The following is a 27,451-nucleotide window of genomic DNA, read 5'->3' as shown; positions in this document are numbered from 1 at the left end:
AGATTTTCTCTTTCTTTTACTTTCATTCCATTCTCTACTGTAGATCGTGTCTATGTTGTGTCCTCCTTTCATTCGTATGGCGGATTCGTCTGCTCTGTGCTTCTCTACCACCTTCTTCCGTTCCTTTTCAACCTTCTCTCCGCCATCTTCCTGGGATAATAATTCACCTTCAACCGCATCATCGTCACCGACAGCCACAAATCCCAGATTGTTATCATTCTTGTCCCTTTCTTCTTCTTTCTCTTCGCCCCCCAAATTTTCGTTCGTTTTTCGTGGACAATCGTCTCGTCTCCTCCGATCTTTTGCTAAGGAAAATGGTTCCGGAGACTTCCTTGGTGATGATTCATTTGGATTCTACCCTTGGCAGTCCTCCAACACTGATGCAAATGATGGCTCTGGTATGTCGGTTTTAGCTTTCTGTTTTTTTCCCTTCCCAATTCTAATGATGGCTCTGGACTCTAGCTCTTTTAGGGTTTTATTTTCTTGTTTGTGCCTTCCTCTTTGTTGATGTTTTGCTGATATCGTCCATGCGGTCTGAATTTAATTTTGATGTTCACTCATCTAAACAAATTATTCCAGGGATGAGGAAGTTGAAATGTTTAAAGATCTTTTCATATTCCTCTAAATGAAGTCTGAAAGAACTTCCTTACGGGATGTATCTATTGACGGCTTTTGCGTTTGATTTTATTGACGAGCTGCATTTGGATCATTGTGTGTTGATCGATTGAAGAAATTCTGTGTCATATGGAACCCTGATCTCTGTCTGGTCTAAGCGGGTTGCGGATCTGGTTCAGTGCACTTTGAATGAGTTCACCGAAGCAGTTTCTAGGTAGTTAGACCGATTACTCCAAAGGATATGAATCCTAAATCTATCTGCATAATCAGCAGGGTGGTTTGAGCGGTTATGTCTGTGGATAGGTTGAGGTAGTTAGAAGTTTGAAGACTGGAGGGAAGTGTGAGTAGTATAAATTCATTCCCCTTACCTTCTTTGACACACATTACACATACACATGTCAAACAACACTGTCAACTTCATTGCAAATGCAGATTATGCATTGTCTATGACCAAGTTGTGGCTTTTAGTTGTTGATTCAATAGAAGAGTTTCAATCTTCTCTCAAAAGATCTTACAAGTTTCCGTCTTCTTTCAAAGACCTTCAAGTTTTAATCTTCTCTAAAAGTATCATATAAGTTTGTTTAGCCTTCTCTAAAAAGGTTTAAGTTTAAGTCCCTGGTACGCCAGGGCTAGGATTTGATCCACAGAACTGCCTGAGCAAATTGAGTATTTGAGTCACCCACTGGCTCTGGCTCATTCCTGCAACAGAACAACCAAGTGTTTTCTGACCAAGAGAACTTTCATGGAAACATATTGATTTGTGCCTAAATTTTCTCCTTGCTCTTCTAATTGGGGGATAGCTGCTTTAGATTTTAGAGAGGAGAAGTTTATTTTGGGATGATTGGGTTTCCCTTAGCTGTTTCACTGTCAATAGATAGAACTCTTTACGTATTAGTGATTATGTTGTCAGTGCGTGGTGAAGCCCTCCTTGAGAGTGCATGGATGAATTATTTGTTGTCCTCCAGATTTTGGATTGCATTGAATTGTATTTTCTTGAATGTAGGTTTTGGCTAAGGTCTCTGTTTAATTCAGATAAGACTTGTGGGGTTTTGCTCGCAATCAATTGAACTTCTTATGTAGAAACTTTCTGTTCATCTATTTCATTCTTCAAATTTTTATAGTGGTCCCTATATCTTGAGTTTGAATCTCCAAAAGTCTAATAGACTGGAAAGTATTTCTTGACTAAAGAGTTGAGAAGTTAACAAATAGTAACTGTCTCTTGACTAATGAATTATTAACTTGAAACTGAAAATTTTTCGTGTCTCAGCTGAATTTTCAGTCAAATTATCAACCCAGTTTGAATAGTACTCACCAGAACTGTAAACCAGGTTATTTCTGGTTCAAACATAATTGTGCAATGTGGACTGAAGTTTTCCTGCCCCTTCTTTCTCGTGCTTGTTTTTGGATTTCTTTCTTTTAATCAGGGAATGTACTGTGTCTACCGGTAATATGTTATATGAGTTCATTGATCCAAACTAGCAAGGGCAGAGCCAGAATTTAATATTGAGGGGGGCCGAATACTGGTGAATTGTGCATCTTGGTTTCTATGAATTTGTCAAATACCCTGGAACTTAATTATTAACAATGACCATTCTACCCATCGTCTTTACTGTTAAGATATTTCTCCAATCAGGGAACCAAGTGCTGGTGTTTCGCACATGGAAAGAAGGCCAAAGGGATCTCTCTAGGAAATATCAAAAAATTGGGGGGGGGGGGTTAGTGCTGATATTCCACAGCTGGAAAGATGGCCTAAGGGGTATCCATTTACTGTTAAGATATTTCTCCTATCAGAACCAAGTGCTGGTGTTTCCCAAAGCGACCTCTCTAGGAAATATAAAAAAATGGGTTTTTTTTTGGGGGGGGGGGGTGGGGATTGCTGTATTCTACACCTAGAAAGAGGGCCTGAGGGGTATCGATAAAGAAATTTTTAAAAATGGGGTTGGCATGGGCCCCCCAACCCTGGGTAAGCTCTACCCCTGCAAACTAGTGTAACATCACCATGTATGTTTTGTTTGTGTCCTATGTTTAGATATCTTGTTTCATACAATTTTTTCCTGGATTTGTAGAAAGATGCTTATAATTGTGGAGTGGTCCTTCTTTATGTTACCCTAGCTTGTGACATTTTTGGCTTGTCAACACTTGCTACGTAGCAGACATGGATGTTTCCTTTCTCTAATGTTCCTGCAGCCACTTCTTTGTTTACATTGGAGTTCCAGGGGAAATGAATTTGAAGTGGAAAAAACTGCTAGATTGCTTACAGTGAAATGGCATTATTGTAGTTTATTGGGCTGCAATTTTTCCAGCGAGAATGGAGTGGCAACTTCTTGTGCATGGACTATGTCTGCCACATGGGAGGTGGTGATGAATTTAGATATTCCCTTTCTAATTGAGCTTAGTATCATTATTTGTTCCACAATGATTTCTCTGGTAGAATTTTTTCCCCCTTTTCTGGTATAGATGTCAATACAAATATTTGGTATGTTAGATGTACCATATATTTGAATAATCTCTGATCATACAGCCATACTGAAGCCACATTTTGTCTGTATATATAAGTGTACACCCTTCCTCTCCCCACCCCACCCCCCCTCTTTTTTTTTCTATTAATAGAGATGGAAATTTTCTTTGTTAATAAAGAGATTGGTGACTTCTGAATTATGTTTTGCAGCTATCCAGTGGGTACCTGAAGATAGAATCACACTTTTCACTGCTGATGGACTAGTTCAAATAGGAGGTTCCATGGTCCCTCGCCGTCTTGCATCCTCAGATGTAGGGTTTTCCAAGTTCGGTTGACATGACCTGGTTTAGCATGTTTTCTTCTTATTTGCATAGTGAGAAAAGGCTGGGATTGGAACAATGATGGTTTTCACATTTTTTTTTCTTTTGATGATAGATTACAGGGAAGAAAATTTTGTTATATCTAAAATGAAGTCAGAATTCCTGATTAGAAAGCATTAATCCATCACCTAAATTTTCTTGACTTGTTTCCTTGAGTTCTAGTAATACACAGCCAAACTAACCAAAAGGATCCATTTGCAGTGTGTTTTGACCAATTGGTACTTCTAACCCCCCCGCGCCATATACATATTGAACTTCTTAAGAGAAAGTCCGTTCCATTTTTCAGTGACTCAAGGTTCTCCGCTGTATGATTCGAAACACTTTATTGACACCCATCCAGATTTTTGTTATGTACCAGGAAAATCAGAATTTCTCACCAGTTTATGCTCTTTGTCCCAAGGCTAATTTCTTATATCTCTCGTCTGTAATACCTTATTATGTCTTCTAATTCTTCAATCAAATGGTATTAACTGCAATTACCACCTGATTCCTGGAATGCATTAAAATTATTTGTTTTGGTCTAATTTTACTCTGTCACTCTTTTGCATTGCCTTATTGTGCAGAAGAAACAGGGTAGATTGGCCCAAAGGTTAAAGCAGTTTCAGGAGAGTGACTATATGGATCCCAATCAGGGACTGTGTTTGGGTGCACTCTTTGATATTGCAGCAACAAATGTAAGGACTTAACATTTATCTTTAATGGTTAGCATTTTATCTTTTTTGCATGTTTGGAGTGCCTAAGCTCTTACACAATTTAAAAGTAATTGTGTAGGGACTTGATTTGGGCAGACGACTCTGTATCTTTGGCTTCTGCCGTTCCATTGAGATGCTGAGTGATGTTGTGGAGGACACAGTCTTGGACCATGGTGGAGAGGTATGCTGTGCTCTGGTCATGTGTAATGATTTAATTCAATGTCCAATATAAATGATGATGTGCACAAAAGGTTTGTGAACTTAGAGTTCATGGACTGCCACATGCACACACTGTGAGAGTGCATTTAACACTACTCGAAGTTCAAACTTAGCATGTTGTATGCGTTAAAATATATTCAAAGATATAAAATTTATGAATGTGCCACTAACCTCCATTTATGGTGCATTAGAGGTCACTGTCATTTCCAAAATTGACCACTTTGAACGGTGTCTTATGCTTGTCACATATATTTGGCTGACTTTTGTGAAATGGGTGAAGCATCTCTATAGCACAGGCTTACCATGTCTATCAGGTGACAAACAATTCCCAACTTTTGTAAACAATATAATTGTCAGTTCACCAGAAATTCATCTTAGATGGATTAGCAGCTGAGGAGTTGCGTTGTTTTTTTTTTGGTTGCAAAGCTTGAGTAATCGAAGTCCTGAAGAAAAATATCAAGCCTCTGTTTCAACAGCTAGCATTAAAGATTGAATTGTAAAGATTTCTGCATCTAAGCAATGCTCCCTGGGGTTCAAAAACCCTGGTTCAGAGGGGGACTAATGCGCGATTTAATCTCCCAAGGCATGATGGAGCCTTCTTTTTGAGTGCTAAATACAGCTATCCGATTTTCTATTTCTTCATTTCTTTCTCTTGTTCGAACATCACTTGGGCCGAAGACTTGAATCTTTTGCTGCCATTGCTGGAAGAGGCCATCAAACTTGCTGTTGTTCATCTTCAAAGCACCAATTGGTGTATTGATGCTGATGCTAGTTGTCCTATTCAATCCAGCTACTATTGCTCTGCAAATTGGTTGTTTGCCAGCCTCTAATCGCTCACCACCTTTCTTCCAGTAACAAACCCTGCTGGATTCTTCAAGTATTCTTCCCATGTCACCCATCTTTTCAATCTTCCATCCATCGATTCAGTCCACCATAGCAACTTCTTCAACATCTTACTTTCTATTTTTGGGGCAGCTTCACAGTACAATTCTGACCATCAGAACTCAAGCAAGCTTGCAGCAAGATCACCTCACCCAGGTCCACATTAGATCCAAGTCTGCGGTGTTGCATGTGCTGTGTTGATCTTATTATAATTTGGATGTTCTATATTCCTTTGGGTGAGTGAATCAAATGTTTCTTATATTTGTTGATGATGGACAGTGAAGCCGCCCCTCTTAATATTTCAATGTAGTATGGTTCATCGTTTTCACATGGAACACTTTTATTGTTATACTTGATACATCTTCAGTAATCTGACCCATAATTTAGCTTAGGAATTCAGTATGGCAGTAAATGTGTTTTTTTCTCCTCTATTGTTTAGTTTTTTCTTCAATCCAGAAGGTTGCTTGTAAAGCTCTACTTTGATCATGGTTCAGTTGAAAACATTTCATGATGGTCAGGTTGTAGCTGCAGAGAAGGCTAGCAAAGGAGGTTTGCAGGAAAAGCTTACCATGACGGTCTCTGTGCCACTTCTGTGGGGTGTCCCTCCTGCTTCTGAAACACTCCACCTAGCTGTTCGTAGCGGTGGGGGTATTGTGGAGAAGGTCTGGTGGCAGTGGGACTTTTCGTAGCGGAATGGAGAGATGCTGTGTGTATTTGTACATAAATTTATTGTACTATCTCTGTACAGAATACTTGTATCTAACTCTCTTTCATCAAATCTGTAACTGGGATTAAATGCGAATACATTCTTGATCTGTCTTCGATCCCTTTGACCTTTTTGCCTCATTATAATGTCCAGTTTTCTGCAGAATTGCCGAATAGGTTCTGTTCCAATTAGTACAGTACCAGCAACTTTGAAAAGTTGCCGTGTTGTTGAAAAATTCCAATGAGTGTTGGGGACTTGTGATTAAATAACGAGACATTAAAAAGTGTAAACACATCTACCAAACCTGGAATTAAGTGAATAGGCTAGTGCTTCTTGGGTGGGGTATGAAAGGATAAAAGTTGCCTCTTCATCATTAAGCCAAACTTTTTGGATCAGATCTGTGCTTGTGTTAGTAAACCATTGTTTGAATCTTAATTCGTAACTAAGAAAACCTATTGTTAAAGCAAATAAGAATCTTGTGGTTCAATTAATTGTATATTGCACTGCACTATAAAGTCTAAATCTTAGCTAATCCTGGCGCCTGAAAGGAGAAGCATCGATTACGCCACTGGACAAACTTGGAGTAACTATTGTTTCTTAATTCGTTTTTTTGCTACAGCTGCTTTTTTTTTTTTGAAATTTAATGCCATCCTGTGGTTTAACCCACTGTACCTTGGCTCCACTATAAAGCATGGATCTTTACCACTCAACCAACCCTACATTGGCTAACTACTTAAGGTTTTACAGGATGCATGATTGCACACCATTTCTAGGATGATCTTAGTGTATTACAACCGGGAGGAAAGAATCCATACGGGAACTTTTTGGCTTTAACTCCAAATTGAGTGTCGTTCACGACTAGATGGTTATGGCAATGTACACCATTATAAGTTTCACATCTGCAAAATTTAGCACACAAAGGCAACAAATATCAAAATGCAATTCAAATTCAGAGTATAAGACCCAGATCGCCATAACTTCTTTGTCTTATCTCCAAGTTAAGTGTCGTGCTTGGCCTGGCTTTTGTGCTACCACCCATAAATTTTGCCACATCGGCAAAGTACACACTATTTTACACCAAAAAATAAATAAATAAATAAAACAAAGACTACAATGCCCTTCAAATTTTGGGCTGGGTCCTTTTTAGAATATCAATCTATACTTTATAATCTTTACCAAAAAGGTCCTATAAATTAAGGTCAATTTTGTAATTTTCATAAGTTAAAATTAATTTGCATGAAAAAAAATAAAACAAAATAAAACAAAAACAAAAACAATACCAAAGACTACTAAGGCTGTTTAATACTTTTAACCGTTAAATTTTTGTTCTTTGGAAAATCAATTTCAAGGTGAATTCGTGTTCACAGATAGACGATAGTAGCAGTTTCCCACTCTAGGAAGCCGCACAGCGGCAGAACGCTTCCTTCCATGGCGGCCGCGGCAGCAGCTGCTGCATATATGGCATTGTCATCTTTTCACTTGTCTTCGTCGGTCTTCACTCTCAGTTGCAGAAGAAACCTTAGAACATTCTCTCCCATTAGGTGTTCTTCAATTTCATCTTCGTCTAGGGAGTTTAACATCTCCTTTGGCTCTGGGCGTAAAGAAACCCCCAAGGACAAACTCGTTTCTGAAGACTCTGCTAAACAAGATCATAGCTTCCAGCAACTACCTTCCAATCCGCTCTTTATTCCATGGATCGTTCGAGACGAAAATGGCAACCTCTCACTCCAGATGACTCCTCCGGCTCGGTTTCTTCACGCCATGGCCGATGCCAAAACCACATCTACGGGTGTGAAGAAGCAGAAGAAGAAGCCTACAAAAGCTGTTGCTCCGACGCCGGAGCCCAAGTACTCGAAGGCCGCTCGGAGGTTTTATAATGAGAACTTCAGGGATTCCCCTCAGAGACTCAGTAAAGTTCTCGCAGCTGCTGGTGGTAAGAACTCAGACTAGGCTTTGACGAACCTGAATTTTGGAGGAATTAGGAAATATAACCTTCAGGGGAATCTCGTTTCGGTTGGAATCGTGAAAGCCCATTTGGCTTTCATTTCCTAAGGGGTTTGGAAAATTAGAATTGTTACTCTAGTCTTTTGTCTTTCGGTGTCGAATTACGTTTTTAATTGGACACATACCTGAATTGGATAAATAGTAATGGGAGTTAAACGATTCATGAATTTCTTGTTCATTGGAGCTCTTCCTTTTCTCATTTCCTTTCGACCTGGGTTATGGAGATTTTTTAATTTTTTTTACTTAATTTATTACGAAGTTCTTGTTTCCAGTGGCATCAAGACGAAGCAGCGAGGAGCTTATATTTGAGGGCCGGGTGACCGTTAATGGTTCTGTGTGCAATGCACCACAGGTATTCCGTTCTTCAATTCCCTGAGTTCTCTGCCTCTCTTATGTTCTGCTAAGAAGAAAATTTTGGGTTTTGGTTATTTTCTTCTTCCTGTTTACTAGATGAAGCTGCAATTATTGCTTAGGAAAGGAAATTGGTGTATATAGATAAAATCGCATTTTTGTATTTTCATTCTAATGCTGCTCTCAATATGTAGACTCGTGTTGATCCAACAAGGGATATAATATATGTGAATGGAAGCCGTCTTGCTAAGAAGCTTCCTCCAAAGGTGTATTTTGCGCTGAACAAGCCAAAAGGGTTGGTTGCTATTTCATCAAATGCTGGATTTTTATGGTCTTTTGGCAATTAAAAGCTGTCTTAGGATTGGAATTCATGTGTTTTGTGTAGATGGAGGAGTTAATGCAATTAAAATGACAGGTACATATGCTCATTTGGGGAGAATGAATCTAGATCTGTCATTTCGCTGTTTGATGATTTCTTCAAGAACTGGGTATCTGCAATTTCTGAGCTTTAATCTTCTAATTTATTTTCTAGGTTTGTTTTTTCATACTATAAATCTAATGAGTTGCATTTCCAGAATAAGAAAAATCCAGGATTACCAAAACCAAGATTATTTACTGTTGGTCGTCTTGATGTTGCCACAACTGGGCTGATTGTTGTTACCAATGATGGTAAGAATGTGATTATGCCTCAGACTGATGACATAAACAGCATACTGAGTTATTATGAACTTTTGGATCTGACTGCAAAGAGTTGGTTTTTTTTTTTTTAATTGTAAAATTCTGTCTTTTCAGGAGATTTTGCTCAAAGACTTTCACATCCATCATCTAAGTTGTCAAAGGAGTAAGTTTCCATGGTTCCCTCTATTTTTTTTCCTTTGTTGCATTGAATTGTTTCTATTTTAGTTAAATAGGATTTCAGTGTGTTCTTTGCCCAAATAAATATTCACTTGATCTATATGAAGCAATAAACTTGTAATTTTTTATTTTATTTTTTACTTTTTACTTGAGTGTAGGGCATCCCTTGCCCCTTCTAGTTATTGTTTGTAGGTGATTTCTTTTTCTCCTTTCCCAAGACAGTTTAAGGTGATTTATAGCTGCTTGAGGTTACCACATTCTTCTGTGTATCCTGACAGCTTGAACTTATTGTTTTGTAGATACATCGCAACTATAGATGGAATTGTAAATAAGAAACAGTTGATAGCTGTCAGTGAAGGCACAGTTGTTGAAGGCATCCAGTGCACCCCAGATTCTGTGGAGCTACTGCCACAACAGCCAGACATGAAAAGGCCTCGGCTTCGCATTGTGGTACTTGGCTAGACATTAAAGAGGATACTTTTAAGAGTAGCTACACCATAAATTCCTTTCTCTAACTTGGGTTCATTGCATATTAAAGTGCTTTCTCCTGTCTGTATTTGTCTATTTCATTATATTTTGACTAAAAATACTGAAACCGAACAGGTTAGTTAAATTATTTGGTTAATATGTTTAGGGATGTTGGTAGATCATGTTAGCATCAGGCGTAGATAGAATGGTCTCAAAGAGTGTCACAAGGAATCAAGTGTCAAAATTTTATTTCAAGTAAAGAACAAGCTCATGTGTTACGTAACGGCTGAGTTGATTTTCTGTCTGAAGAAGATGAATACTATGTCTGACAAGTGACATCTGAAGGCATTGGACTTGGTGATCATTTATGAATTTGAAGATCAATTCAATTTCCTTGGAAGGCAGATAAACTTCAGTGTCTGAATTTATTATGTTTTCACATAGACTGTCTTGATCATCAACTTATCACCTCTAGCAATAAACATCTTGATGATGTTGTTGACATTACTTAATTATTTGGGAATACTGGGTATTTATATTTTCTCTCCAAAACATGTTTCATTGATCATATTAAAGAATTCTCCAATCATAGCTTTGCTCACTCTTAGGATTAATTATCACAGAAGGATCTTGAACATGCCTGTGGGGAAACTCTGATAGACCTGCTTCTTTGCGACCAAGAATTACCTCATCTGGATTCTAGACTGACCCCAGGCTAATTTGTGCTTTTTAACTAAGGAGGATGATTAGGGGTTGGCCTTGTGTTGGGTTTTGTCAGGGTTGGCTCCCAACCAAATTGAACCAAACCTGCTCAACATTAGGGGGATACCTCCTAGTGAAAAAAAGATTTGTGTTAGCTACAGGACTGGATCTTGATTCCTGACAACTGTCAATAGATGCCACATTTTCATGTTATTTTGACAGTTAAATTATTAACCGGTCAACATCAATGGCTGCTCTATTTCGGACTCTAGGTCAGCAGAGATTGGAGTGTATTCAAAAACATGAGGAGACCACTATGCTCGTACTCTTGGCATCTCCAGGGCAACAACTGAGCTGAAAGTAAGCCATTAATGGCCTGATTCAAAGTGGTTGATCTAAGCATTTAACCAGGAAACAAGTCATGTTTTATCTGTGGGATTTCCTTCTGCACAAAATTTTGATGTACAAACACTGTTAATGATGATTGAGCTATACCGCAGGGGGGGGGGGGTAAGCATTACATGTATTTACATTCATTCTCATGTTTAGCACCCCGAGTTTCCCACCTTGTTGCTGCTTCCATACGTTACTTTCTGCAATTAGATTTCTGAATCTTTAATTAGAATCTTGTGATTATTGCTAAAATAAGGTCAGTTGAACATCATGCAGATGAGCTATTCTGTAACTCCCCATTTTTGGAAATATATCTTCAGAGTGACTTGTACTGCCATTTTTGTCTGGCAAGATTATATTATTTAAACAAAAAATCACTAGGTTTTAGATGTTACGTTTTTGGTTTCACATTTCCTTGATTCTACCTTTAACTTTTTCAATCAAAGAATGATAACTTTTATCTTTAAATGTCCATGACTAATTTTCTTGTTTAAATCGTAGTTCTTCCTCCTTCACTCGGCCCTTCCTCACATATTTTAGTTCTAATGAGTGTGGAAAACTGATCCATTTTGGTTTGTTTGTACTGAACTTGACAGGTTCATGAAGGCAGAAATCATGAAGTTCGTGAAATTATTAAAAATGCTGGGCTAATGGTCAGTTTTATTTCTTTAGTTTTTTTGTGCATATTTTTGTCATATAACATCTCTTTCCCATTTGCAGAATTATAGTGGTTACAGTGGCAAAGAAAATTTTAGGAAAATATAAAAGTGATATTGTCCCACTGGTGCTATACCTGGGACTTCCTTTAGTGTTATCATTGGATAAGGTCTGATTAGTATTTCGACAAAACGGTCAGAGTTTGAGTGCATACAAGCTTTTTCGTTGTTGCATTCTTTCCAGACATAGCCCAACTTCTACCTTTTTAAACATTAGTTCTCTTCATTTGAGACCATAGGTACCGTATCAAAGCAATTGATGAGCCTTTCAAACCAAATCTATCCAATGTTAAATTTAAACTTTACCTTTGGTAAACATAACCTACAAATCCTTAGCCTCAATTCTCCTTAAACCCCTAACCAAGGATTCTCATTTGGTAACAGTCTGAAAGAACAGTTCAAGCATTCTTTTGTTCTTGGAGAACAGAAGAATGGAAGGTCGGTGTTTGTTTAAATGGCTGTTCTTTTGTTGTTTAAAAACGAATCAATAAGAAAAGTGGTTTGAAGAACGGCTTTTGCACTTATGTGTTTTGTTGAGGGAACAGAAACTTGTTGAAATGGTGCCAATGTGAAGGTCTCTCGAGACCACTGCTACTTGTTTGTCATCTGCTTGTTTAAATATTTTTTTCAGCTGGTCCTTTTCTTTTTCAATTGATTCTGTATTCTAATCTTACAGCTTCATTCACTTAAGCGTGTGCGGATAGGAGGTTTCAGGCTTCCATCGGATCTTGGGTAACTGGAGAACTAAAATCTTGAGTTTAACTTTGAAGTTCCTTTTTCTATTTCCTGTGATATTTGTGAATGCTAGTTTAGTGATTTGGAATAGTGTTAAACTGATGTGTGTGTGGGGGGGGGGGGGTGGTGTTTGACACATTTTGGCTATAAACTTGTCTATGATATTTGAGATCTGCAGCCACCATGGGAATGCTTTATGTAACTAAAGAAAAATATAATCCATAATTTTACTAGAAATGTTCAAGTATTTCATAAACCTTGACTAGTTTCCTTGGTTTTGGTTGATGCCCTATTTTGCCGCCAGGAGCATTGTATTAAAAGAAAAATACTGGAGACATTGTTTTCTGTGCTTGTACTGACTGCAACAATCTGAAGTGGAAAAAAAAATCTGGACTGTTGAATCAATGAAAATTTATTTGACTTTTAAGCCAATGGGTTTTCTTGAAAGAATGCAATTCCTATTTTGATTGATTTATCATTTTTCGGATCTGATTGGAACAATGGAGAATTAGGAAGACTTTGACGATTCATAATGGGGGTATCTAGAATATCTATGTCCCAAGACAATAAATATGAAGAAAGAAAGAAAGAAAATGAAGTGGAAAAAAATCTGGACAGTTGAATCAATGAAATTTTGTTTGACTTATAAGCCAATGGGTCTTTTTGAAAGAATGCAATTCCTATTTTGATGTTATATCATATGTATATATATATTTCCACGTAGCTTGATGTTTTGAGTTTGTCTTGTTTCAGGCTTGGGAAGCATGTTGAACTACAGCAGAGTGACCTTAAGTCATTGGGTGGAAAAAAATAGTGGAAAGCTGCACAATAACAGCCATTTTAATTCCAGTTGAAAGCTGATTCAATCCTTGACCATGTTATTGGGAGTAGCACTTTCAACTTCTCTCTGCTACCAACATACTCCAGATGATCAACCAACCAAATTCTGTGATTTGCAATCGTTCAGGATGATATCCATGCTCTATTCCAGGCTTAGCGTTCAAATGCTTGAGTTTTGGTCTATGAGCTGAGAATAGAAAAGTTCACATACCATAATTGGCAGTAGATCAGCCCTTCTCAAGAGTTAGGGCTGTCTGTAATGTTACATACCTGCTAATAGAAAGGCAAGCCTTAATTGGTGTTCATATTATATTTTCAAGTATTTCTGAAGTTTGGCAATAGTCTTTTTGTTCTTGAAATTTTGTGGAATAAGGTATTGAAATGTTGATTAGAGGTGATTTGAAGTTTCTTTGGATCAAGCTTTGTTTGTAATAAGTTGTCAGTTTATCAACTTAAGTTGCACTCTATGTTCATCATTGGGGTATCAAAAACAAATCCTTTTCTTTAGAGCTTATAATATCGCTTTACCCACTTCCATTTTTATAACAATTTCATTATGTTGGCCAACTGATTGAAGTTGATTATGACATTCTACTTTAAGAAAAAAAATTGTTTATGAGTAATGTAAATGTCCAATCTCGCTAAAAATTTGTAAAGTGAATCTCTTCTTCATCAGAAGTGACCTTTTGATTGGATTGAAAATTGTATTTTTTTGGTAAGAAGAGAAAGGTAATTCCTTTTGGTGATAGAAAAGAAAGGTACTTCAACAAAGGAGAGGAGTGACTAGACCTTTTGTTTGATATGATGTTTAATTTTTGCTATTGTATTTTGAGTTCAAAGTTCAAACCCACAAACTAGGAGAGCTGTTCATTGATTTATAAAATCTTGGAGTATAGCATGTGGAAAATTCTTAGAGTATGGAACCATCAGCTGGTAAGCAATGTTATTATAAAATTATTTCATGTTTTAAGATGTTGAAGTTGAACCTCCACTAGCTCTACACCACTAAGCTTTCATACTCATGTCTCTTCTGGTGAGATTCTTAGTTTATTTAATCAAGGGAGAGAATTTCCCCTCTCAACTTCAATGTAATGGAAGGGAAGAAAGAGAATCTTTTACATTACACCAATAGTGACATGAAGAATAGAATCTTCTACATGGGGACCACATGAAAAAGGTAAAAGAAAAAATCTAATTTGTGAAAGGATGATGGTACATTGAGAAAATTTTCGTATTAGAGTATTTATTCGCGTTTGAGTTTCTATTATTCTGAAATTAAGGTCAAATTAGACTCGTGGCTTATAGAGAATAAGTGCCTAATGCATTTTGTGAATGTATGGAGTGTAAGACCCCATGATATCAGGTCTTCGATTCTCTTGGTTCTTGTCGTCCCTTCCTCTCCTTTAGGATACTATCTATTAGAAAAGACCCAAAAAAAAAAAAAGGTAGGTTCATAAGTCAATTTGAGTGTCCAATATTTGAAAATAAGCATTTGAAATATCCTTTTTAGTTAGTACTATTTTAAAATGGTATAGGTTTTCAAATATATAATCCTTTTACCTTATCTTGACTCCATTTTTTACTATGCTTATCCTCATTGCTCAATTTCATGTTTATCTCGAGATCCTAAATCTAGCACTGTAGGTTAAGGCGATGATGATGATGGCAATAGTAATTAAAGAAGAGACGAAGATTGTTGTAAAGAACAAATTAGAAATATACCTTATTCTTTTTCAAAACTTAGGTGTTCAAACGAGCTTACATGCACTTTTGACTAATTTTAAGAGAATTTGAAGATTTGAACTAATTTTGGAGGGCTTGTTAGATGCCTATGAAAAGATTAGCCACCCAAGTTGATTTTTCCAGACATGTTGCTTGGTTTTCTCCGGTTCAATCAGCCCGGCTTGCAAGGATTTGATATTGAAGAGTTAAATTGATGGCAAAGGGGTCAGACCAGAATATTTTTGTAGTTTCACTCACTTGCAGTTGAATTGATGGCATTTCCAATCTGCACAGTAAGAAAACCCATTATGATTTAGAAGACTTCATAGTCAAGTATCAAATCACTTCACTTCATTTTGGTTCATTCATTTAAGACAAACCTGTCAAGAACCTTAAGGAAATCTTCACAAAAGGACAGCAGAAGGTTAAAAACTTCATGTGTCAGTTGGTAACCTTACCTTTTGACCACTCCATCTCCACTGGAAAAGAATTCCCGGATAAACCCTCTCTCTCTCTCTCTCTCTCTCTCTCTCTCCTCTTGTGGTTGGTTTTCATCCACTGAATATTTTACAAATGAAATAGCTGGCAAAACCCAATTGAAATGTTGCAATCAAATAAGAAATGCAAGCAAAGGTTGAAGAGGTCAATGTGTACATCTTCCCAATCTGTTTATATTTTAAGTGGGGGTGTGGAAGGCACTGAACCTTTAAATCTTAAAAAGAAAGGGGTTGGCCATGGAGAAAAATAAATAAAAATTTCAGCAAATCACTAGTCTCCTCAGAAGGCATCGAATCTTGTGATCATACGTTTTTGGAGCCATAGACAGCTTCCCAATAAGGATTCTCTGTCAGTGTCTGTTCCAGATGATCACTTTCAAGGGTTCCATATATTGCACCACAAGTGGGTTTAGTTCTCCATTAATTTCCAAGTTATGCTTCCGATTTACTTCTAATCAATATTCAAAATTTTAAGGTTTTGACAAATAACAATGTATCCTCTATTAACCAGACTCTTGTCACCAGTTCAACAGTAAAAAATGCCCAGTAAGTCTGAGAAATAGAAGAAAGACAACCCTATTTGAAGGCTTGGATTTCCAATCAAATAAACATAAATAAAAGAGAAGACTAGGATAAGGATTCTCCTTTAATTATATATTTTGTTCACTCAACTAATGCATATTCTATTATTTGATGTCACAAATAAAAGAAAAACTCAAATACATGCTTGAATTGCCCCTAGTCCAAGAGTGCCAAGCCATGCCTGGCAGCTTGGCTAGATCAGGTTATATATTATACATATAATGCAGAAAAGAAGAAGAAAAAAAAATCAGAGAACCGGAGAGAGAGAAAGAGAAACGAATAAAGAAAACTAATGATTAATTAAATATCTACATAAAATTAAGGCATTAGCATGCTTGATTTGATTCTTGAATTGAATGATGATGTATTCTCCAGTTTCCATGACAATAAATTTCAGAATGATAGTGCAGTGCAGTGCAGTGCAGTGCAGTGGAAATGAACTAAGACAGACATCATTCCCAATTCCCAAAAGAAATGCTAAGGGGGAACTTTAACCAATGTACAGTTAAAAAGTGTTCAAACAACAAAATAGACCATCGCTTACTGCCACACTCCATCCTTCTCTTCTCTTCTCCTATCTGACAGAATTGGATCTCTGAGTCTCCTCCCACCATACCCCTTCAAATCTTTTTCTGATTTACATACAGTCAGTGTCAGTTTCAATAGTACATGGCCCTCCCTTGTGTCTTGTTTTCATCAACAAAGAAACTATTATTACAACCATGAGTGCTAATGAGCTGCTTAATCTCCTCCAGCCCATTCTCTAATGAAGTTTCTCCCCACAACCCATTTGGTCTTTCATTCCAACCATCAAATCCGTGACCTCCATTAGTGTTGCTGCCAAGGAATAGCTTCTGGTTTTCTTCAACTCCATTATAGGGATATGTCCCAAGAGACATATGCTGCTGCTCACCATTGACACCACTACCACCAAATTCAAATTCAATCTCTCTCCCATAGCTGATCTGGTTGCTGCTACTTCCATTGGAAGAACTGCAACTTGGTTCAGCAGAACCTCCAAACATGAGAAAATTGTCTTTCCCTTGGTACTGATACATAGGACCCGCTAAGCTCTGTTGAGTTCTGAGAAGGGAAGCAGTAGCAGGAGTACTATTAGTGACGACAGAACCATTGGTGTTGCTCCAGAGATTTGGTGGGAATGAAATTGGCTCAGGGCTTGTGAAAGATTTAGTGGGGGTGTAGTAATTAGTGGTATTCATACTGCTATCTTTATATGATGATGAAGATGATAGTGAAGGTGATGAAGAAGACATGCTTTGAAGATGATTAGATGAGAAGGTTTGTTGATGATGGGTTTTTCTTTGAGAGGAATTGTTAGGAGGGACTAAACCCATGAGTTTCCTCTTGAGCTTAGTGTTCCAGTAGTTCTTGATATCATTGTCAGTCCTGCCTGGCAAGTGAGCTGCTATTATTGACCACCTGCACTCAGGTGGAATAAGTTCCATTAAGACAAAACCAGCAAAAGAAGAAGAAGCAGAAGAAACAAGACAAAATTTTCAGTACATCTCAGATGAAGAGATCTAATCTGACAAAGTTGGATAACCTAAGTTGTTCGAATATGGACTGAAAAAACTGGGACTTTTGCAAAGAAAGAAATTGAAGGATACCTGCTCCCAATGCTAGAAAAGAGACCACAGATCATCCTGTCTTCAGCATCAGAAAATTCTCCATGCTTAATGTTGGGTCTTAAGTAGTTAAGCCATCTTAATCTGCAACTTTTTCCACATCTCTTCAGACCTGAGAGAACCAAACCATTTAAGGGAAACAGGAAACAATCAGAACGAGTAGGGGACAAAAGAAGAGCAGAAAAGGAAACCCAGAAATTCAGTTTTCTTTTTTGAGCAAATCTTACCAGCCTTGTGTGGGAGTGCAATCCAATTACCACCAGTTCCATACTTCTCGATGAACTCCTTGAGCTTAGAATCTTCTTCTGGTGACCATGGCCCTTTCTTCACGTTTGCCTTGTCACAGCAAGGAGCTCTCCCCATTTTCTCTCTTGAGGAGTTCAGTTGATCTTTTATCTCTTTCTCCAGAAGTCCCCCCTGGAAAGAAGGTTCCTCTCTTTCCTCTCCAAAACTAGCTTTGGGTATTGGTGATGATGATGGCTTTATTTAGAAGTCTGGAAGGTTATGAAGTTCGGAAAGCCATGGAAGTAATTATCGAGAGAGATACACAAGTCAACGGAAAGTTCTCTAATTTCAATCACTACTACTTCTTCTAACCTTCTTTCTGATGATTAGCTAATAGCTAGCTAATACTAATACTAACTTTTAATCTTGAATAAACCCTTCCCATACATTAACTAGACCACTCTCTCTCTCTCTCTAGTATCCAAAGTCATACAATTTATTGTAATATAATCAGAAATTGAAAAAGATTGCTCTGTGGGACACCCAAACCTGACTTGTCCAAACTCTAAACCCTATAGGCTAAGTCATATGCTTTAACTGTTCTTGGTTTACCTTGCCCTAACTATTTCTAAATCTTTATCGGTGATGAGATGATTGAGTGGCTCTTTCGGTTGAAATGGACATATCATCTATTTGTATGATAGATTATAGATGCTTCGTGACATTTAAAAAAATAAAGTTTTTGTGTTGGCCTTAGATCAGAATTGTCAAGTTAACATCAACTTGACCTTCTTTCAAAACCATTAATGAAGATGGACCATGAAAATCCCCCTGAACCAGGTGGTGGACCAATCACTGTACTAATTAATATAATTGAAATTGTTTTATGTAAGCTATTCAATCAGTGAATCACATAGAGTGACACATCAGTCGCTTGTGGAAAATTACATTGCAATGCTGTGTGCATTGTATCTTCTTCTCTCTAATTTCTTTCTTCTTTGTTCATGAACTGAAATAGACCTTATCTATACCTTTCTTATGACTTCCTATTCTTACGAATCAAACTCCAAGTTCTTCACAAAAGATCAAACTGTTCTTGGAACTAGAATTCTGAGACACAACATGGCATAAATTTTTATTGGTTTACCATAAAATAAACATCTACCCAGTTGATGAGCAACGCCAGAATAATGAATTCTCTTCTCTTTTCTCTTCTGGAGCATTCTGATCTACTGCTTCACATGTGACTTAATCACAAGAGTCAATGAAAAATGAAACTAGGGTTTTATCAGTTAATAATAGTCTCATAAACTTTAATGAAAGATTGGAATCTTGGAAACAGACAATACATATAATTTCAGTGATAATATTTAGATCAATAATTAGCATGTGCACCTTGTGCTGTAACCCTAGCTAGCTAGGGCTTGTGTGGAATGTTGGAATATTCCCATGAAGAACAACTCACTCACTTTTCTGTCTTTTGACTCATGCTGCTCCAAACCAACAAAGCTTTTGGTGGGTTTTGGGATAAAACCCATTTGTTTTTATCAATTTATGCTTCTCAGATCATCTCTGATGGGTATATGGACAGTAAATCTTATTATACTTCTTCAGATCTACAATGCTTACTAACCCCAAGGCATATTCACTTAATGGGTAAATGAATTAAATCCAAAATTTATGATAATCAATGAGAAGTCAACATTAAAATCAATCTTTGGGATAATCTCTGAAAACACCTAAGCACAAAGGGCTCCTATTTCAACAACTCTCCTATGACCAAATGATTGGCATGGTTGCAGCTCGATTGGGTTGAAATTAGTCCATTATGACATGATAAATCAATATAGGGTCCACCACTAGACCCTCAAGCATATTTCTAAATTTAGAAATATTTTTCAATAAAAAATTTATATAATATAAATATTAAGACATTGATTTTGATGAGATTATGAAAATCAATTTTTCTTAGAAATAATAATAATAAATATAAGCTGCTAAAACTTCTTGCTAGGTGAAAGAAGGTCACACCATAAGCCAACTACAAGAATCCTAAATATAGTAGTTAATATAATTAACTAATAAATTCATTTATTTATTTGTAACAGGTAAAAAGAAGAGAAGAAGCAAGAATCATTTTTAGTATTATAAGGGATAAATTTGGGGCTAAATTGGGACCATATCAATTTCCTTTATATTAATTTTCTTCATTTCACATTCTCTTTACACGATTCAACCCATTATATATATATATTTTATTATTTTAAGGGGATATTCTCTCCTCACATACCAAGATTTAGGGGACCAAGTTCACTTAATACTTCAACTCTTAAAAAAAATAAGAAAAACAAAATTAATTTATTTCTAATAAAAAAGATTTATTTTCTTTTCACATTTGGCAAGAATAAGAAGATACAATTTAGATCACTTAGGAGAGTATCTACAACAAGTTTCAAAAATGGAGAAGGCTTGGGAATTGACACGTGCTCTCCTATTGATCCATGTATACTCATTTCTATATTTATTTGTAAACTGTACAACCATATGATCATCGTTATACAATCAATATCAGATGCAAGGGTTATAGTATTGGTATCAAATATTATATCGTTCTTGGTGATTTTAAGGGACACATAATTTCGTATTGAGTATTGTATTATACTGACAAATATATTTTGGTATATCCAATACGTACCCTATAAAAATGAAAAGAGAGACATTTCAATATGTATCATATCAGTTATATCAATATGGATATGCAATGGTCAGTATCACATTACACCATGGAATACTTTAAACAGCGATTATATGTATATGAGTTCCAAGAAGAGAAGAATATCTTTTCCAAATGAGGATTAAAAATGAAACTGGCTAGCTTGTCTTTTTGCTAGGAGGCTGAAGCTATAGCTGTGACAGAGTATATTAAATGTGCTACAAATTTAGGGTCTTCTCATGCCTAGGGAGTTATGGAATCACTTTTAACTTGGAAGCCCTAGAAAGTGGAGTGGGGTTATGGAATATAGAAATTGATTAAGATTATCTTAGTTTTATTTTTTCGTATATATTTTTTTCTTTCTCCATGGAGAGTTTTTCATGACCTAAAATGGAGAAGGAATCTAGTAAAGATGAATTTGAAGTCTCTTATTGAACAAAGTTGAAAGCATATTTTTTTTCGATCCAAACTTCATTTATGAGACTAAAAGATTTCTCTTCATCAAAGTTGAAAGAAAGGTTCTTGGCCCTTTTTTTTCTTTGACGCGACCCTAATTGTTGTTAGTTGGTGCTTAATTAGTAAATCTTTTCTTTCAGACTTAATCATCTTTTAATCATCTTATTTGTTTCTGATTCAAGTTACATTGTTTCATTTAAGTTTTTGAATGGAGCTTTTATTTTTATTCTATTTAAGAACAAAATTTGTCAAATGAATTAAATCTTCAATCGCTTTTTTTTTTTTTTTCTTTCGTTTTAGCTAGCTTGTCTTTTTGCCAGAAGGTTGAAGCTATTGCCGTGATAGAGTTTATCAAATGGGGCACAATTAAGAGTCTTTCTCATGTCTAGAGAGTTATGGATCGAGTCATTTTTAACTGGAACCTATAAAGCCATAGAAAGTGGAGTAGGGTTATGAAGAATGGACATTGATTAAGATTATCTTATATTTTAATCTTTCTCTTTTTTTTTTAATAGAGATAGTTTTTTGTGACTTAAAATGGAGAAAGAATCTAGTAGACATGAATTTCAAGTCTCTTGTTGTACAAAGTAGAAAATGCTTCTCCTTTTTCTAGTCCAGACATCATTTTCGAGATTTAAAGCGATCTCTCTTCCTCAAGGGTGACGGAAAGGTTCTTGATCGACTTTAATTTTTGACTCGACCCTAACTATGTTTTGTTGAAATTTGCCTAACTAATATATCATCTTTTCTTCCAAATTTAATTAGCTTATTTCCTTCTTAGATTAATTCAGATTATTATTGTTTTGCTTTAGCTTTGGATGAACTATTATTTTTATTTTAAAAAAAATTATCAAGTGAATAAAATCTTCAAACCCTGTTCTTATAATTTTTGGTAGAAAATATTTCATAAACACTTAGAAAAAAAAATTAAGAAAAAAAAAAAAAAAGAAAAAGGAAAGATCCTAGTTTAAACATTAAAGTAGAGAGAACACATTGGATCTAGAGCTGTGAATAAAAAACTATTGAGATATTGATAACAAAGATACAAGATATAATTAATTAGGGCTTGAAGGTATTAATATAAATAATAACATTTTTTAATAACACAAAGACATGTCTGATACCTACGGACACATGCATAGTCACATTATTTGAAATGGTTGATTACATGTTGCTATCAATACCACTTGTTTATTTAATACAGCTCTAATCTTTTTAAATACAATCATTATCACTCATTATTCTTTCCTATAATGTATCTATTATAAGATTTTTATTTTTATTTTTTTGTTATAAAATGTGAAGTGGGGAAAAAATTATATTTTTTTCATTTAATATAATTAATCATCAAGGGAATCCTTTCAGGAAAGCCTATGCATGCTGGAATGGCACATCTCTCTCTCTCTCTTTTGCTCTCTCTCTCTCTCTCTGATGAGAATATGAGATACATGATGGAGATGTATGTCTATGTGTATAGGAAGGTATCTGTAGAATGTAGGAGAGGTGAAGGGGATCTTTCACAACTGGCAAGAGTAAAACAAGATCTGACCAACCATATATGTTGCGTGTGGAAAATGTGTGTTCATCAGATCAGATGATGGTACCTCCAGCAGCTCCAAGTAGATGAAAACTGAAGAGAAAGCTTAATAGTTGATGGGCTCTAGAGCTGCTAGCTGATCATCTCTGCAAACTCTTCATGCATGGCCATGCTGCTTGGGCTCCACTACTACTAGGTCTAGCTAGCTAGGTAGCTACCCAGAGAGAGAGAGAGAGAGAGAAGAGAGAGAAAAAGGGTTTTGATGGGTTCATGCATGTAAGGACTTTATGATAAGATAATAAATGAAGAAGTTACAGGTAGGCAGGACTTGAAAATAGAGGTTTGGAGGGAGAGAAGAAAGGAGGATAAACTAGAAAATGGAGAAAAGCCATTGACCATCATCATAAGTCTATACAACAGAAGCAGAAAAACCAGAGCAAGAAAGGTTTTCATTTAAAAAACCAAGTGTTGTTGAAATTTAATGAGTTAGGTTTCATCTTCCAAAATTCAAACTTCCCTGTCTTGTCTTTCTTCTCTCTTTCTGTGTTGTCGTGGAATCTTCCATTTGAATATTACATCTATCCAATCCCAACGGTCATAGATTCTCTCTCTCTCTCTCTAGCTCTCTCTCTCAATCTTCGTCGGTTCTTGGAAGTTGCTGACACTGGGTACGTGCCAGTGTTGCTTGTGGAAGAAGGGACAAGGAAGAGAGATACATAGAGAGAGACACAGAGAGAGAGAGACACAGAGAGAAAGAGAGAGAGAGAGGTTGTTAATTAGGTGCTTATCAAATGCAAAGAAGACTTAATCGTATTTCTTTTTTCTCTAATGGTCGGCAACCAATCTGTGACTATATTTCTCTCAACTCTCAAGTCTCAAGTGTCAAGCCAAAAATGTGATATTACAATTAAGTCCTCCGATGACCTAATCGAATGCATGCATGGCTATCCAACACACCAACCTTGCTGTTATGTCACCACTCACATCCATCACTCATAGGGTCATGAGTTTGGCAGGAATTATAAGCTTCTTATATGGTCTAGCTTCTAAAAGCATGTTTACGTTAATGCCCCTAAGATTCTTTTCTCGTTCTTGTGATAGGATGTCTAGACTTTAGGGTTAAGTATCAGTGGCCAAAAACGACTGTTTGAGTCCAAGGGAGCGATTTAGTGGTGACTGAAGACGGCGACACCAGAAGAGAAGAAGATAGAGAAGAGAAAGAGACCGGGGCCTGTTTGGCAATTAATTTTAAAATCCCATTAAGAAACAGAAATTCATTAAAGAAATAGTTTTCAGTGTTTTGTTTTTCTGTCATTTAATAATCGTAATATTAAAAAAATGGTGATGAATAATGTACGAAATATTTAAATTAGAGAAATCTGGAGAAATGACGTCATGAATGACGTATCTAGGGGGATAGCGTTTGCCACGCCAAGTATGGATGGATGCGGCGGTGAGTGGTCCCACAGAAAGTGACACACAAAAGGGGACCCACCTCTATGTTTTTGCAAAATTTTCTCCTCTTCCCACTACGTCAGTGTGGAAAAATCCCCTACACCAACATCCACTCGGACGAATATATAAATTCAATTATAAAATAATGAAATAAAAGCATGCTTTATTCTCAAACTTGCCTGCCTCTTATTATTATTATTATTATTTTAAAAATAAGTGCCTCATTTTTGTATTTTTATTGTTAAAACACAAAATTTTTTTTAGAAAATCTCACTCGATGGCTATTGACTACAAATTACAGGGGACCCATAGAGTAGGATGATGATTTTTTTAAATATTTTATTTTTTACTTGTAGGCCCCACATAATTTGTAATTGTAATATTGTCGAGGGAGCACAGGAATGCTCCTTGTCGGGGAGATGATCCCACTCAGATCCCTTATGATATCATTTTTTCATGAGTCATCTGTCAAAATATCCATTACATTTTATATAATAATGTTCCCACTATCCATATAGTATTGGCAAAGCTTTTCTAATTGGTCCACATCATATAATTTTTCAGCGGTTACAATGCATGGAGATTCCATATTATCATCATTAACGAATTTTTGAAGTCATTTACTCAATCATCATTGGTTCTATGGGTGTCAACGGTGCGGTTCAGGCCCGTTTTTATTTAGTGTTTTCGACTTTAGGCTCAAAGTCTTAAACCCAAATATAAATCATAAAAAATAATATAAAAAAAAAATTAGTTATTGTCTAGTTTCACATTGGTGTGTATTTTTTGAGTTTGAATTGGATTTGATTTGGGTTCGAATTGAATTGGTTTGGAGACCATTATCAACTCGTCTTACTCTATTTCAAATTAAAAGTTATACTTTGACCTAAGATTTTGCCTCTTAGATTTAAGGCCCAGATAAACTTACCACTTCAACCTCTTTAAACAGTAAAATAGGCCAACTTTTTCAATCTATTTCAAAATTCTATTGAATAGGAAAACATATAATGTGTTAGCACAACTAAATGCTAAACACTATTTCAAAATTTTATTGAATAGGAAAACACATAATGTATTATATGGTCTACGTCTTCAGGGCTCAAGAGAAAGCCCAATGCACTAAGAAACTAAGACTGACATCTAAAACTTGTACAAAAGTAACCGTCAAAATTAGAACGCAACACAACAAACTCAAAGCTCCAAAATCCCTCGTCAAGAATTAAGACAAAAATAGAAGAGAAAAGAAGAAGAGGAAAAACCCTAATTGTAGTCGCAAGAGAGAAGAAGAGGGGCCCCAACCCTAATTCCCAAACCAAATGAATGGCTTATTTCCAGTCAGTGGTTGTTAGAGCTATGCTCGGCTACTCTTCAGGTTTCTGAATAAAGTACTATTTACCAAAAAAATCCCTGATTCCCAAACCAAATGAATGGACCAAACAAAAAATTACAAATATCCTAATTCAACCCAAAGACATACCTTGTGGATTCGATACCGGAACCTTGCTTAAGCGAACCAAGCTGCTTACCACTTGGACCAACCCCCGTTGGTTACATCTTACTTTTCTTTTCCTCGAGTGGGAAATCGTTTTAAAATAAAACTACTTCCACCCCGGGTGGTAATACAATTGGACAACCACCGGATTGAACCACAATTGGCAGGGTCCCTGTGGTGGGTGAGTCTCCCAAAGTGAGGACTTTCATTTTCCCATCCACAAGGTTTCGATACCGGAACCTTGCTTAAGCGAACCAAGCTACTTACCACTTGGGCCAACCACCGTTGGTTACTCATTTTAGTTTTTTATTTTCTTAAATTTATTCACTATTGATTTTCCTTTTATCTATGTTAGTAGAAAGTCTAGAAAATATTCACAAAATCTGTAAAAATAAGAAAACAAATTCAAAAAGGTAATTTAATCAACGAATAATGCTAATTTGGAAGCGGATTTCTATTATCCATTTACACCCCAAGTCTCAACCACCCTTTGCCCAAAAATAATCCACTAATTAGCCTTGAGTTAATCCAGTTTGAATCTTGATGGGCTGGTTCAGTTCGATTTCAATGATTTGGTTCCAAAAATTGACACTAGGCTGTGTTTCTTTGCAAATGTGGGGTAAGAAGAAAAAAAACATGTGGGCCCTATGTGTAGTGGGGTGAGGGAGAAGAGTAGGAAATGAAAGGAAAGTGTGGAAAATTATTAATTGTGGGTCCCACATTTTACTTTTCCATGTTTTTCTACAAAGTCCCACACTTTTGTGAGGTTTTGAAAAGACCCCCCCCCTTGCCCAGTGAGAAATGTTGAGTTAGCTTGACATCACTGACACAACAAGCAACCAAATAATTTACATTTTTGGAATTTAAAAAAAGAGTACGAAAAAATTGATTTTTTCAATAATTTTCTCACCCATTTTTTCCTAATACCTTTATTCCATCAAACAAACGCAGTCATTGATTAAAAAAATTATTATTATTTTTTATTTTCTGGTTCCATGTCTCCATGAAACATATAAATGAATGAGGAGTATTTTATTTTTTTTCGCGCGGTGATGTGATTTTTAAATTAGTATTATTCATTTGTTTTGGAGGTTAGAACATTTCATGAGATCTTCATTAGATATTTTTCTCTTGTTAATTAAAATTGATACATGAATACAAAGTGTACAGGATAAATCTTAGATTTCAGTCTGATTTCATTGAACATGGACAATAATTTTGGTGAATAAATTAGAATTATGTAACTCATGATTTCGATATTAAACATATAAAATTGGTCCTACGAGGAATATAATACAAAAATTAATAGATTGATATTTAATTTCTTTTTTTAGAAAAAAAGTGGTTAAAGGAGGATCCACGCAATTAACTCCATTTTCTTGTGATAAAAAATTAACATCCTTCTCATAATGAATCTTCAACAATGGATTCGATCTTTCCCCTTTGGAGAGATTTGTTTTAGTTTCTTTATTATTTGAACACGTAATTACTTGAAAAAGAAGAATTGCAAATTGGGACCATTGTGTATCTTAATCATATGCTAAGAATTGTGAATTCTCACAGTGGTGGCAGTGGCAGACAGGGGTCTCTGTGCTCTTCATATCTCTTCAGCATACAATAAAATGAAGTTTAATGGAGGTCCCACCTTTAATTTATAACTGAGAGTCATAGAGGTGGGCCCCTTTCCTAATATGCGATGAAAATGTTTAAGAGAAACATAGATCTCTACCTTGATAGGTAGAGGATTCGAATTTAACAATTTCTTGTATAGAGGTAATAAGATCAAGAAAGCCCTGAATTCGAATTTCAGTCCCCCACATCTTCGTTCCAAACTTAGTGATATAAATTTTGTATGCTTTCGAGATAATTATGGTTTTGGTTGTATTTGTAATTGAAATAGGGTTTTGGTCAATTACTAATGGAGTAAAATTGTAATTACATTGAGATTAGAGTTTTAGGTTTCTCTATAAATAGTCTCTGTGGGATAACCTGTAGGTATCAATCTCTGTAGGAAATTGGGGAATCAATCCTTGTAGGGGATTAGAGAACCCATCCTGAAGATAAGGATTGGGAGCAAGCAAAAGGTAGCACTTTGTTGGTGTGAAAGTGG

The 27,451-nt window shown here is 36.1% G+C and overlaps 3 protein-coding genes across 3 annotated transcripts; 2 read left to right on the top strand and 1 right to left on the bottom strand.

Moving 5' to 3' along the window:
• Positions 1-33: 33 nt before the first annotated feature.
• Positions 34-6,109, top strand: LOC149023795 (D-tagatose-1,6-bisphosphate aldolase subunit). The gene is made up of 5 exons (XM_089144280.1): positions 34-398; positions 3,284-3,384; positions 4,017-4,127; positions 4,225-4,326; positions 5,765-6,109. The coding sequence occupies exons 1-5, from the start codon at positions 53-55 to the stop codon at positions 5,933-5,935; spliced, it is 831 nt and encodes a 276-aa protein (XP_089000406.1). The 5' UTR covers positions 34-52; the 3' UTR covers positions 5,936-6,109.
• A 1,177-nt stretch (positions 6,110-7,286) lies between these two features.
• Positions 7,287-13,570, top strand: LOC149023794 (putative ribosomal large subunit pseudouridine synthase SVR1, chloroplastic). The gene is made up of 10 exons (XM_089144279.1): positions 7,287-7,885; positions 8,229-8,308; positions 8,502-8,602; positions 8,723-8,795; positions 8,883-8,976; positions 9,100-9,148; positions 9,462-9,612; positions 11,322-11,378; positions 12,118-12,173; positions 12,930-13,570. The coding sequence occupies exons 1-10, from the start codon at positions 7,381-7,383 to the stop codon at positions 12,988-12,990; spliced, it is 1,227 nt and encodes a 408-aa protein (XP_089000405.1). The 5' UTR covers positions 7,287-7,380; the 3' UTR covers positions 12,991-13,570.
• A 2,664-nt stretch (positions 13,571-16,234) lies between these two features.
• RAX2 (Duplicated homeodomain-like superfamily protein) lies at positions 16,235-18,090 on the bottom strand. Its single transcript, XM_089142847.1, has 3 exons — positions 17,691-18,090; positions 17,446-17,575; positions 16,235-17,257 (listed from the first exon to the last, which is right to left on the bottom strand). Exons 1-3 carry the CDS (start codon positions 17,824-17,826, stop codon positions 16,477-16,479), a joined length of 1,047 nt encoding a protein of 348 aa, XP_088998973.1. The 5' UTR covers positions 17,827-18,090; the 3' UTR covers positions 16,235-16,476.
• Positions 18,091-27,451: the final 9,361 nt, after the last annotated feature.

This window comes from Hakea prostrata, chromosome 2 (assembly GCF_041222555.1).
Source record: "Hakea prostrata isolate BN-2017 chromosome 2, UWA_Hpros_2, whole genome shotgun sequence".
In the NCBI taxonomy this organism is placed as follows: domain Eukaryota; kingdom Viridiplantae; phylum Streptophyta; class Magnoliopsida; order Proteales; family Proteaceae; genus Hakea; species Hakea prostrata.
Note: the sequence above shows the minus strand (reverse complement) of the source record. Positions and strands in the feature narration are given on the sequence as shown.